Source organism: Photinus pyralis, unplaced genomic scaffold, assembly GCF_008802855.1.
Source record: "Photinus pyralis isolate 1611_PpyrPB1 unplaced genomic scaffold, Ppyr1.3 Ppyr1.4_LG3b, whole genome shotgun sequence".
NCBI classification, from domain to species: domain Eukaryota; kingdom Metazoa; phylum Arthropoda; class Insecta; order Coleoptera; family Lampyridae; genus Photinus; species Photinus pyralis.
Window position 1 is genome coordinate 9353039 of NW_022170510.1, and position 12745 is coordinate 9365783.

At 35.7% G+C, this 12745-nt stretch overlaps 1 protein-coding gene across 1 annotated transcript; it reads right to left on the bottom strand.

Moving 5' to 3' along the window:
• Positions 1-9464: 9464 nt before the first annotated feature.
• LOC116167141 lies at positions 9465-10462 on the bottom strand. Its single transcript, XM_031482385.1, has one exon. It carries the CDS (start codon positions 10433-10435, stop codon positions 9491-9493), a length of 945 nt encoding a protein of 314 aa, XP_031338245.1. The 5' UTR covers positions 10436-10462; the 3' UTR covers positions 9465-9490.
• Positions 10463-12745: the final 2283 nt, after the last annotated feature.

The window sequence follows — 12745 nt, forward strand, 5'->3', positions numbered from 1 at the left end:
TTTCTAATAAATAACCTACAGTCTTTGGTTTTTTAAATCAAAACCGTAGTAGTATATCAAAGTACGTTCTGGACCAGGAAATGACGTCAGTCCAATGGGGAGCGTGGAAGTTGGTCACGTGGTCACGTGTGAGCCAATGGGAGCATATTTGTCGGCCATTTTGTGACGTGTTGATTAAACTTATTATGATCTGTACGTTCTGGGCCAGGCGTGACGTCACAGCAATTAATGAAAGAAAAAAAGATTTTTGCCGTTGCGAGGGTTTGAACCACGGATATGTGAATTACGAGCGTGACCGTTTAGCGTATTAGACCAGCAGCGTATTCGTGATATGAAGATTTAGAGGTTGAAGTATTGCGAGAAGTTTTGGCGCGCGATGCGTCGCCGGTGTGGCGATAGATCGTACGGCGTAAGGGGTACCCGGTAGGAGGTACCCCCTAAAGGGTAGGTGCTACCTCAACGCTTTTTTCCTATAGCTTATCCATAGCTCGCTCGAGATTAAAATAAGAGACGTATAGAAACGTAAATCATTTTATTTTTCAATGTATATAATAGGAAATTATGGAGTTACATTATTTTTTAGTGTACGGTCTAGCATGCAATTTCTACAATAAATCATTAACGGCGGTGGACCATCGATGTGAATGCGATCTTCCGGTCTGTTCCAATGTGTTGTACACCTTATTTTATCACGCAGCTGACGATCTCCTTGAAATACAGCGGGGATCTTGGTCCAGATTTTCAATAGATCATTCACGCTTAAACTTAGCAATTCACTTTTCGTTTTAATATAATTACTTTCCTGTTGTTCCTCTCGTTGAGCAATGTTGCGAAGTATTTGATCCATTTTAATGATCGATATGAATTGAAGTGTAATCACCTGACAACTGCAAATTCACATTAGGCGGCTCTTATTTTATAGTTTCGGACGCTGAAGAAATTACATTTTTCTTTTTAATGGAGAAAAAATAAGAGGATGCTACAATACTTGCAATCTAACGTTTCTGAGAGGATGCAACATCCTATTGTCTATTCATAGCAGATTAGATATAAAAAACACTGGCTCGCAATCTCTCTGAACTTACTGCATGCGAGAATTTTAGATAAGAAGAAAGAGAAAAATAACCGCATGAGATTTATCTCACTTTTTATAATTATGAGAGGATGCTACTAGATAATTGTTGACTAAAAGGAAAATGTGTCTATCTTTTACGGATGTGCAAATTCTGTATAAATATAAATGTTTTTAATATCATCCCGTAGTATTTAAAAAGCGCGTGCAATTATGGCTCAACAAGAATCTGATATGAATAAGTGTCAATGGGTGTACAAACAAGTGTGTGATTTTGTGCCGCGAGTAGGTTTATTTATATATTATATTATTTCTTTTAAATTAATATTCTTAGGGATACAAGGTGATGTGTCCCTGCTCGCATAATTTACACTATCAGGAAAAACGGGACGTGCTGCTCTATATGGAGCCCTTTTTCGGAGACAATTATATATGGCTGTTTGCGAGCTCGTTGATTAACACTGCGTTCATCAGAGTTGGACCGTAAGTGAAAAATTGATTTGCAATACAAGTATAATAAAACCGATATCTTTGTAGAAGATACCTTTCTCCACCAGACAATTGTCTGAAAGAATAAAAACAAGTAGATAAATATTAATATTTCATGCAAGTATAGATTATTCATGATTCTATAATTGTACGCTTTTTAAATACGTTTGTAAATTCGATATCTCTTTAGAAGATACCTTTCTCCACCAGATAATTGTCTTAAAGAATAAATATTTCATGCAAGTAGATTATTCATGATTCTATAATTGTACGCTTTTTAAATACGTTTGTAAATTCGATATCTCTTTAGAAGATACCTTTCTCCACCAGATAATTGTCTTAAAGAATAAATATTTCATGCAAGTAGATTATTCATGATTCTATAATTGTACGCTTTTTAAATACGTTTGTAAATTCGATATCTCTTTAGAAGATACCTTTCTCCACCAGATAATTGTCTTAAAGAATAAATATTTCATGCAAGTAGATTATTCATGATTCTATAATTGTACGCTTTTTAAATACGTTTGTAAATTCGATATCTCTTTAGAAGATACCTTTCTCCACCAGATAATTGTCTTAAAGAATAAATATTTCATGCAAGTAGATTATTCATGATTCTATAATTGTACGCTTAAACGCACTTGTAAATAAACAATAACATTTTGAATATTATTTATTACACCCATTTCAACTACAGCTATCAAGGTAAGTTTGGTATTGTAACAAATCAATTTTTGTAGGATCTACATTTACATGTCTATAAAATCTATGATACGGTAAACTTTCCAATTCTAGTTGAGGATAAATACGTAGACTTTGTTTATCCAGTTCAATTCGATTAACTAAACGATTGATTCGAAATTTATAATCTACTTCATTTTCAAGCTCATTCATTTCAATCGATCGAAAATCTTCCTGCTCATCCTCACCACTAGACGAAGGCATTGAAGAAGTAGATGATAACGATGGAGATGCCGGTGTATAAGGTGTTATCCAGGGATGCGTATATTCCAACACTTGCGCAGCCTCCTCATACTGTTTACGAGTGAGCGTTCGATTCAGAACAGAGGTGTTATTAATACCAACGATCAAAGTAGAAGGATATGATTTTTTTAAGTTTTGAGTTATTGTTGTCTTGTAGATTCCCCTGTTAGATAACGTTTCAAAAATTTCGGTTGTACAGATAATTTTTAGTGTTCTTGCTTGCCATAATTTTAAAACACTTTCAGGTAAGTGGATGTGCCCAAATAAATTTTCATGTTGAAATGATCGTAATTTAAATTGGTTTAATGTTACAATTGCGCTGATTGTTTTCAAACTCCTAGGTTGGTGGTGATAGATTAATTTGGAAACGCCTTCTGTAGTATTTACAAACTGGAATTGCACTAGACCTGCTGACAGCAAAATTTCTTCTTCTTGAGAAATGCGGAGAGTTTGACGATGACCATCAATAACTGGTAAACTGGCAAACACAGTATCAACAAAAGCTTCATCGATATCTTCCATTATGATTTTTTTAAAACGTGTTGAAATAGGTGTACTAAATAATATTGAAATTGAGAAGAAGCATCAACATATTTATATGAGGATTCGCTATGGTCACCAGGTCTCCCCCCGCCACTTGCTACATCGTCTGATTTCATGCTGGCATTGTTTCACTTTTTACTTTTTGTTCTAACGTTTTTCCTGCTGATTAGTGTTATCGTTGCATTTATAGTTTCACTGTTTCCTGCTGATTAAGCCGCCACTCGCCACATCGTCTGATTTCATGCTGACATTGCTTCCTATAATTAGCTTAACAACCCGACTTCTTTTTTACTTTTTGTTGTAACGTTTTTTCCTGAATGTTATCGTTGTCTTTATAAGTTCACTGTTTCCTGCTGATTAAGATTTCCGTAGGTTGCCGCGTATTGTTTTTATGTTAATGTTCCTCGTTTGTATATTTCACTGTTTCCTATTGATTAAGACTTCCTGTCGAGTATCGTTTTTCTTGCTAATGAATGTTTTCCGTTTGATAAAGATTTCCGGCGCAGGATGCCGCGTTAATATATAAGAAGCGGTTTGATATTAATATAGTCAGTACCTACATTGTTTGAGTAGAAGAAAGTCTTTCTAACTTATATAGTTGGTGTTAACTATTCCAATAAATAAATAATGGATCTAAATAAGTCACTTCAACGAATTAACGCGATCGGAAATATTGTTGAAAGGAGTGTCCTTAAATTGCAAGACATGGAGGGCGGAAAAATATACGAGATTGAAAAAATGAAATCGATTATCACGCATTTTGGACGAGGAATCGTATGTGAAGTTGTCAATAATACATCAATATTTTTACCGCAAAGGATGGTTCGAGAAATGGATGATGAAGTAGTCAATCAATTAAACAAATTAAAGATGGGTATAGTGTTAACTGGTTTTTTCAAAAATGATATACCGAAAATAGAATTAGTAACTATGAGCAATTGAATTGATATTGTAATAATATTAATAAATGCGATATGCTTGTTATCATAATTGTTTTTTAATGTACCTGATGCAGAGGAGGGGAGCACCTTCATATAAAAACAATTGGGTATACGTCTAATATCCAGTTCATAACTAGTATCTAGGTATTTCATTAGCTAAAGCTACCTAATTTACCAATCGTTTAAAAAAAATGTCTTCGTCTTCAATTATCGAAAATATACACGCATCGGTCAATTTGATCGAACATTTTTATAAAAATTACCATCATGGTATGGCATGCCAGATTCCAAAAATGATAAACGTGATCAACGCCAACCTAAAGTCGATTAAAGTTTCATTAGAAGCTATGATATCGGTAGCGGATAAAAAACATCTTGCAGCAGCCGCCGGGAAGATGGAGCGTTATAAGCTGATAATCAATCAATTGGATGCATCTATATCCGGCACATCCCTCGAAGCAAGACCATTAGTGGAATGGAGGGATTTAGTAACAGCCTTTAAGTCAAGGGTGAGCACAGGCATTATTATTAATTCGGGCCATAAAACACTAGGAACATTTTTTAGTGATAGTAGTAAAGTATTTTCAAATAAGATTAGACATATTTTTAACAAGTATAATCAACCTTTAAAAGTAAATTGTGAATTTTGTGCAGAATTTGTTAAATCATCTTCAAATAGCGATAATTTAGACTTAGATGCTCGAGAATTTAGTTTTAATACAAGAAATTTTCTTATTTTAAATTGTAATTTGGAGGAGGAAGATTTGAAAAAATTATTTAATTCAAACGTAGTAGACTATCTAATGAATCGTTTGCTTGATTTCGAAGAACAGCAGAGTGGGTGGGCTTTATCGCGAATTATTTCGTTAACTGTGAACGCTAATAGTACAACTTTAGTAAAAGCTTCATCGTACATCGATTTACCTAATGAAGTTAAAGTGAAACATGCGGTCATCAACGTTAAAAATAACGATGAGGCTTGTTTCGGATGGGCCTTATCTTCAGCTCTTTTCCCTGTGTCCCAACATTCCGATCGTGTTTCCTCATATCCTTATTATGCTGAAATCCTAAATTTTCAAGACATTAATTTTCCTATGACTCTAAGCCAACTTCCTAAATTTGAAAAACAAAATGCTCATTTATCACTTAACGTTTATGGGCTTATCCGAAAATCGGTCTCTAATTACATCACCGTCCCCTTTTACTTATCATCAAATAAAAAAGAACAGCATGTAAATTTATTAATGATCCAAGATGATTATGAAATTGAAGATAATAATAATAATAATAATAATAATAATGACAACGTTGATGATCATAGAGATAAAGCTGCGAAATTCCACTTTTGCTGGATCAAAAATTTGTCTAAGTTAGTGCATTCACAGTTAACGAGGAACAACAGAAAATTATACATTTGCGATAGGTGTCTCCACTATTTTAATTCTCAAACGAAATTGAGCAGACATGAGTCGGATTGCAAGCAGATGAACAAATGTAGGCTAGAAATGCCAAAACCAGGTACTACCGTACATTTTAAAGACTATCAATTCAAACAGACCGCTCCTTTCATCATGTATTGCGATTTAGAATGTTTAGTTCAAGATTTTCACGGAGATGAGACACGGAACACACTCAAATATAAAGAGCATATCGTGTGTAGTATTGCATATTATCTCCATTGTACGTTTGATAACTCTTTATCGAAACTTGAAATGAAAAGAGGTGAGGACTGTATTAATTGGTTTACCGAACAATTAGTGAAAATTGGAGGCATTTTACAACAATATTTTGATAATCCTGTACCAATGAAACCATTAAGTGATATGGAAAAGCTAGCGTTTAATGCGGCCACTCATTGTCATATTTGTGAAGCTCCAATATTAGAGGAGCAAGTTAAGGTTAAGGACCACTGTCATTTTTCAGGACAATGGCGAGGAGCTTCACATCAACAATGTAATCTAAATTATAAGACCCCTCATATTATCCCCTTATTCTTTCACAATTTTAGCGGGTATGATAGCCATTTCATTATAAAGAACCTTGCTCAAGCTATTCCCGGTAAAATTAAACTGTTGCCTAAAAATAAAGAACGCTACATCTCGTTTACCAAATGCATGATAGATACTGATGTGCAATTTAGATTTGTAGATTCTTTTCGTTTTATGAATGAATCGTTAGAGAAACTATCATCCTATCTAAAATTTGATGATTTTAAAATTTTACGCGGTACGCTAAGTCATTTAAGCGATGAGCAGTTAAAGTTGTTAACCAGAAAAGGCGTTTATCCCTATGAATATATAAACGATTGGACGAAATTCCAAGAATCTTCTTTACCTGATAAAAACCAGTTTTACAGCAAGTTAACAGAATCACACATTTCAGAAGCAGAATACATGCATGCGCGAAACGTTTGGCGAAAATTCAACATTCAAAATTTAGGTCAATATAGCGATCTTTATCTAATGACAGATGTGCTTTTACTAAGTGACGTTTTTACAAATTTTCGAGAAAAGTGTATTATAACCCATAAGTTAGAGCCTGCATTTTTCTTTACTGCTCCTGGGTATACATGGCAATGTATGCTCAATTATACAAAAGTGAAATTAGACCTTCTGTCAGATATAGATATGGTTTTATTCATTGAAAAGGGTATACGAGGCGGGATAACCCAGTGCTGTACAAAATATAGTAAGGCTAATAACAAGTATATTGAAAACTATGATGTAAATAAACCTTCTTCTCACATCCTTTATATGGATATGGTTAATTTATATGGTTGGGCTCAAAGTCAGTGTTTACCTCAGAATAATTTTAAATGGCTTAGCGAGGCAAAATTAAAATCATTAACACCTGAAGCGGTGATGAATCTATCTGATAACGCAAATGAAGGTCTTATATTGGAGGTAGATATAGCATATCCTAGACAGCTACATAACAATCATAAATATATTCCGTATTGTGCGGAGCATGGTAAACCACCTAATGGTAAATTCAAAAAGCTGCTTGCAACATTGGAACCTAAAACTAGATATGTGATTCACTATCGTAATTTAAAACAATGTCTTCAAGCAGGCCTTGTGCTCGAAAAAATTCATCGTGCGATAAGCTTCAATCAATCTCGTTGGCTTAAGTCGTATATAGATTTAAACACGCGGTTGCGATCACAGACAAGTAATCCGTTCGAAAAAAATTTGTATAAGCTACTAAATAATGCAAATTTCGGAAAAACCATGGAGAATGTGAGAAACCATAAGATTATCAAACTTGTTACACGATGGAATGGTAGATATGGAGCTAATTACTATCTTTCTCAACCTAATTTTCATAGCAGGGAAATTTTCGATGAGGAATTGATGGCTATCGAGCTATCCAAGGTTGAAATAGTCATGAATAAGCCTCTCTATGTTGGAATGGCAATTCTAGATATTTCTAAAACCCTAATGTATGATTTTCATTACAATTTCATGCAGCAACAATTTACAGATGAGCAGATGAAAGTCTTGTACATGGATACCGATAGCCTGGTTTACGAGTTAATATGTGATGATGTATACGATCTGATTCGAAACAATATTGAGAGGTTTGATACATCTGAATTCTCTGAAAACAACGAATATAACATTCCAAGGCGCAATGCTAAGGTGATCGGTTTGATGAAAGATGAACTGAGCGGAGCAGTGATAACAGAGTGGGCGGCTTTAGCGTCAAAAATGTATTCTTATAGAACTAGAGATAGGGATATTAGAAAAGTAAAAGGTATTAAGGGTAATGTTATTAAAAATAGAATAAGTTTTGATGATTATTTAAAGTGTTTAAGAAGTGGAAAAGATAAAAAAGTCTCCCAAAGCAGCATAATATCAAAAAACCACAGGGTATTTAGCGTGGCGCAATCCAAAGTTGCGTTACGCAATATCGATGACAAGAGGTTCACGCTACCAAATGGAATCGATACACTACCATGGGGACATTATGATGTTCCTAATAAAATGGATTTAGAATAAATGTTTTGTTATCTGTTTTTTATTTATTTATTTATTTATATAGTACAATAGAATTAGAAAAACTAGAAGTATTAATTATATTATAAATACATGTATGAAATTATCATTATATTATACAAAGTCTGATTTATTAATCCAAGAGTCGTGTGATTTATCCATGCCAAGCCAGCGAACATATAATTTGTTCCCCTTGTGACGCAACACTTTCTCCACAAGAAAGACATCTGGATGAGCAGTTTTCTGCATTTCTTCAGCATAAAATTGACCCATTATCGGTTTTCCTAATAAATCCTCCAGTAGGTAAGTAACAGGGTTACCAACATTCACTTTAACAACTTTAAATAGTTCCGTAGAATAGTTTGGAGTGTAGCCTTTTGCAAAAATAGATTTGTATTTGGAGATTCGAACGAAATCGCCAATTTTAAATTTAATCGACCCCATTACTTTGATATTATGAAACATGGGTAAGTTGGTCTCGGAGGTTACATTCTTAGGCTTCATTTTAATCGTGGAATGCTTAGTATCATTGTACTTAGAAGTTACTTCCGACAACACATCAATCCATTTGTATTTACCTCTAAGACTGAATCGTTTATAGAGGGTGTTCTTCAAGGTCCTTATCACTCTCTCCGCTATCGAAGCCTTTTTTACGCTATAAGTTGAATAATGTGTTATCCCATGCAACATCATAAGCTTTTGAAAATCTTTATTATAGAATTCTTTCCCATGATCAGTTTGCAAATTGTTAGGAATTCTACCCTCACTTATAATCGACGCCATCTTCTTGCTCACTTCGCTAGCATTTTTTGATTTTAGAGGGCGTGTCCATAGGTATTTGGAATAGCAGTCAATCACGGTTAACACATATTTATGCCCTTGATTATCTTTAGAATATCGCGTGAATTCAGCCAAATCAGCTTGCCAAAGATCATCACGATGTTTGATTATCGTTCTTTTTCGTTTAAAATTTTTTCTCGCCGATCTGTGTAACTCTTCAACAACACCGATCTTCGCCATCTTCTAAAACACTACCAACAAATGGCGGAGATTTAAGCATTATTAATTCGTCGAAAGTCTGCATACCCAGTTTTGCGCGAATTTCATTTAAGTGGTGCCCTATTTCGTATATAGCATTCAGATGACCGTCCATGATTGTCTTCAACGATTTAAATGCCATGCGTAGGTATCCATTTGTTACGGCATCATCATCGTTCACCGGATCAGCTAGATGTTTCAACCGATTACCACGCATATTGTATTGTTGGGTTGTAAAGTTCTTAATACAATAATCCACATACTGTTTGGTGGCAACATCGTTGTCTCTAACAGGATCGACGACGTTACAGATTCTCTTGTTTTGCATATCATAATCATCGGTATCGGTAAATTGTAGGGTATTATGGTTATATAATCTTGATGACGAATGTCTTCCAAACTTGTCAACGCTCATTTTCAGGCTAGGCGATTATACCTTCTTCTCGGAGCTCTTCTTCAATGCTTAAAATCTCGTTGTTGTGTCCGGTATGACCGGCCGCTTGCGATGCGTGTAACAATCTGAGACGTTCGACTAGTTCGTGAGGAGTATTCCAATACACATACTCCTTTAGTTTATCGTTAACCTCTTTCATCATACCCGCTCCAAAATGCTCTGATAGTAACGGTTTAATAATATTAACGTATTTGTATGACTTGGTGCCCATCATTTGTTGACGAGGGTCATAGTTCCGTTTGTATGCGTTAGTAGCTAATAAAATATCTTTATACAACTGACGATCCTTGAAGGAGTATGATTTTGGCTTCTTCAATACAAGCAATTCATATAGCCCTGGAGTACCAGTATAAAGGGTATCTTTTATGGAAATATCTTGACCTTCAAACGCTACTGTAGAGTCTCCAATAACCCACTCATTGGATCCGGGGTCATATCGAAGACCATAAACGTTATCAGTGTCTCCTGTTGTATCCCTAATCAACCGTTCGATATATTGACGAGGTAAATGATGGTATTCGTCTAGAAAATGTAGCTGCTGTGATAAGTTGCTAATCGAAGTTTCCTCCGGTTCACTGTCTTCTTTTTCTTCGTTAAGCGCTATTTCACTAATATCAGGCGGAAAATTAGATGGTGTAGTAATTGCGGTATTTTCAGCACGGCGAGGCGTTGTAAATTGTTCTCGCATTGGAGTTGATTCATATTCAATTTTTTTTTCAATTTTTGGAATTAATTCTGGTTTTTTCAACTCGTGCTTAGCTAGTGCCTTCAATGGGTCAACTATAGGCTTATAAGTCTCTTCTACTAATCTGAAAGTCTCGGTTTCGCCCCTTTTAAGAGCCGCAAGTTTACGTTTTATGTCATTGCGAGTTTTAGTTAATTTTCTTTTAATAGTCTGATCTTTTGCGTTCATCTTAACAGGCTGCTCGCAATCTACTAAACGAATTTAATACCTCTTGAAACTATTTAATCGGTTCAAATGGTCGAAAAGTGGTTAAAAGCGGTTCAAAAACGGTTTCAAAGCTGTTTGAAAGCGGTTCAACGGTGCTGTCCAAAAGCAGTTCAAAACTGTTCAACCGTAATATAGCAATCAAAACCGCTTCGATATCTCCCATAATCAAAATCCTTTACAATGCACATGAAATCGTGCTTATGCTTCCAGCACTTGGAACCCATTAATTTAAACTGTTCAAAAGTCATATCGCTACCAACATGCTCGTCATACACATGTTTTAAGTTTAAATAGTCTTGTTTAAATAGAACAATAACGTTTACATTATCGCGTATTAACTGCTTCGGTATCTTTGAATATGTTTGACAAAGATAAAATGAGTCCACTCCAGAATGCCGACCTCTACAGAAATAATCTCGAATTATGTCTTGATTTAAACAAGCAACATCATCAAATATCATGATCGAATTCTTGCTAATATTTTCTAGGGTTATTACATCATCTTTATCACTATAAGCGTTATAGTTAATGCCTTTGATGGGTTTAAGTACTTCTTCTAGATATTTATACTTTGGCTGCTCTAACGATTTGGAGTATACATATACATTTTCAAACTTCAGACCATTCGTTGCTTCCAACAAACTGATCATTACATTCGTTTTTCCGGATCCTGATGGTCCGCAGATGACCGCCCTAATTGACGCCGGAAATAAAGAGCCATGTTTCCCCGCCACTTCTGATTTAGTATAAAAATCATGATCTTCAACATCTAATCGCTGAGGCTGTTTCATAAACTTCATTATTACTCCACAGTTTGAGTTATACTAATCAGTTCATGGCTGATCACCGAGTAGGAAAGGGTGTTATAAACAGCTTGATAAATAAATTGCCTGTAGAACTTCATATACCGGGATATCAGTACTGTGGACCGGGAACCAAACTACAAGAGCGTTTAGCTCGCGGTGATCCAGGAATAAATCCGTTGGACGCTGCGTGTCAGCAACACGACATCGCGTATAATAAATTCAAAGACGTTGAGAGTCGTCATCAAGCCGATAAAGAACTTCAAATTCAAGCTTGGAATCGCGTAAAGGCACGAGACGCTAGTTTTAGAGAGAAAGCAGCCGCGTTGGCCATAGCGGGAGCGATGAAAACCAAAAGGAAACTTGGAATGGGGTCAAAACGACGTAAAGCAAAGCGTGGGAAGAAGAAGCAAACTTGCTCATTTAGAGGAGGGGTTTTAGATCCAATTCGAAAGTTAGTAAAAGGCGTATCATCATCAACAAAGTTGAATAAACTCATCAAAATGAGTTTGGTGGCCGCCAAGAAAGCGGTTAAAGCTGCAGGCGGTAAACGTAAAGTGCGAGTACCTCGAGTGATACCGGTACCTAAAGTAGGAGGTTTTCTTCCATTTCTAGTACCACTATTCGCCGGTCTTTCGGCTGCGGGCGCACTGGCCGGTGGAGCTAGTGGTATAGCTAAAGCAGTTAACGATGCGTCGACTGCAAAAAAACAGTTGGAGGAAAATAAACGACATAACATGACAATGGAGGCAGCCTCGTTAGGCAAACAAGGCAGCTCGCTATATCTTAAACCCCGTAACAAAGGATACGCCTTATATTTGAAACCGTATTCAACAAAAAACTTATAAACTTGCCGCGAAAAGCATTAACGGACTCGGATCTAGTAAAGTATGCCAAAGACGTACCCTTCTTCAGAGGAGTGTTTATGCGTGATTCATTACCGAGGAAACCTCATCTAAACGAGTGTGCCATCGTAAACCTGGATGATACGAAAGGAAAAGGTACGCATTGGGTTGCTTTCAAGAAACGCGGCAAGAAAGCGGTTTACTACGATAGCTTCGGCAATTTAACACCACCATTAGAAATAATCAAATATTTATCCGGTTGCAGCATCACATATAATTATGTTAAGGAACAAAATTATAATACGCTGATATGTGGCCATTTATGTTTAAATTTTCTGTATAATAAATAATTCTATACAGTGTTGTGTTTACTTTATCCTGCCAGTCATGTCTCGAACGTTCACTTTAACGGGCGTAGGCAACGTTCTTAGTACATCGTATTTTCCGCCAATTGAACTAGACCATAATCAACAATATGGTTTAGGATTGGTGGGTTTTTATGGCTGTAATTCTATACGCAATATCTTTAAAGGAAACAATAAATTTTACTATGCACCTGCCGATAGTAACATCTATAAAGAGATTACCATTCCGAGTGGTGCGTACGAAATTGAAGAGATTAA

What these genes read in the sequence shown, in the direction of transcription:
- LOC116167141 (XM_031482385.1), bottom strand. Translation starts at nt 10,435, where the DNA reads ATGAACGCAAAAGATCAGACTATTAAAAGAAAATTAACTAAAACTCGC.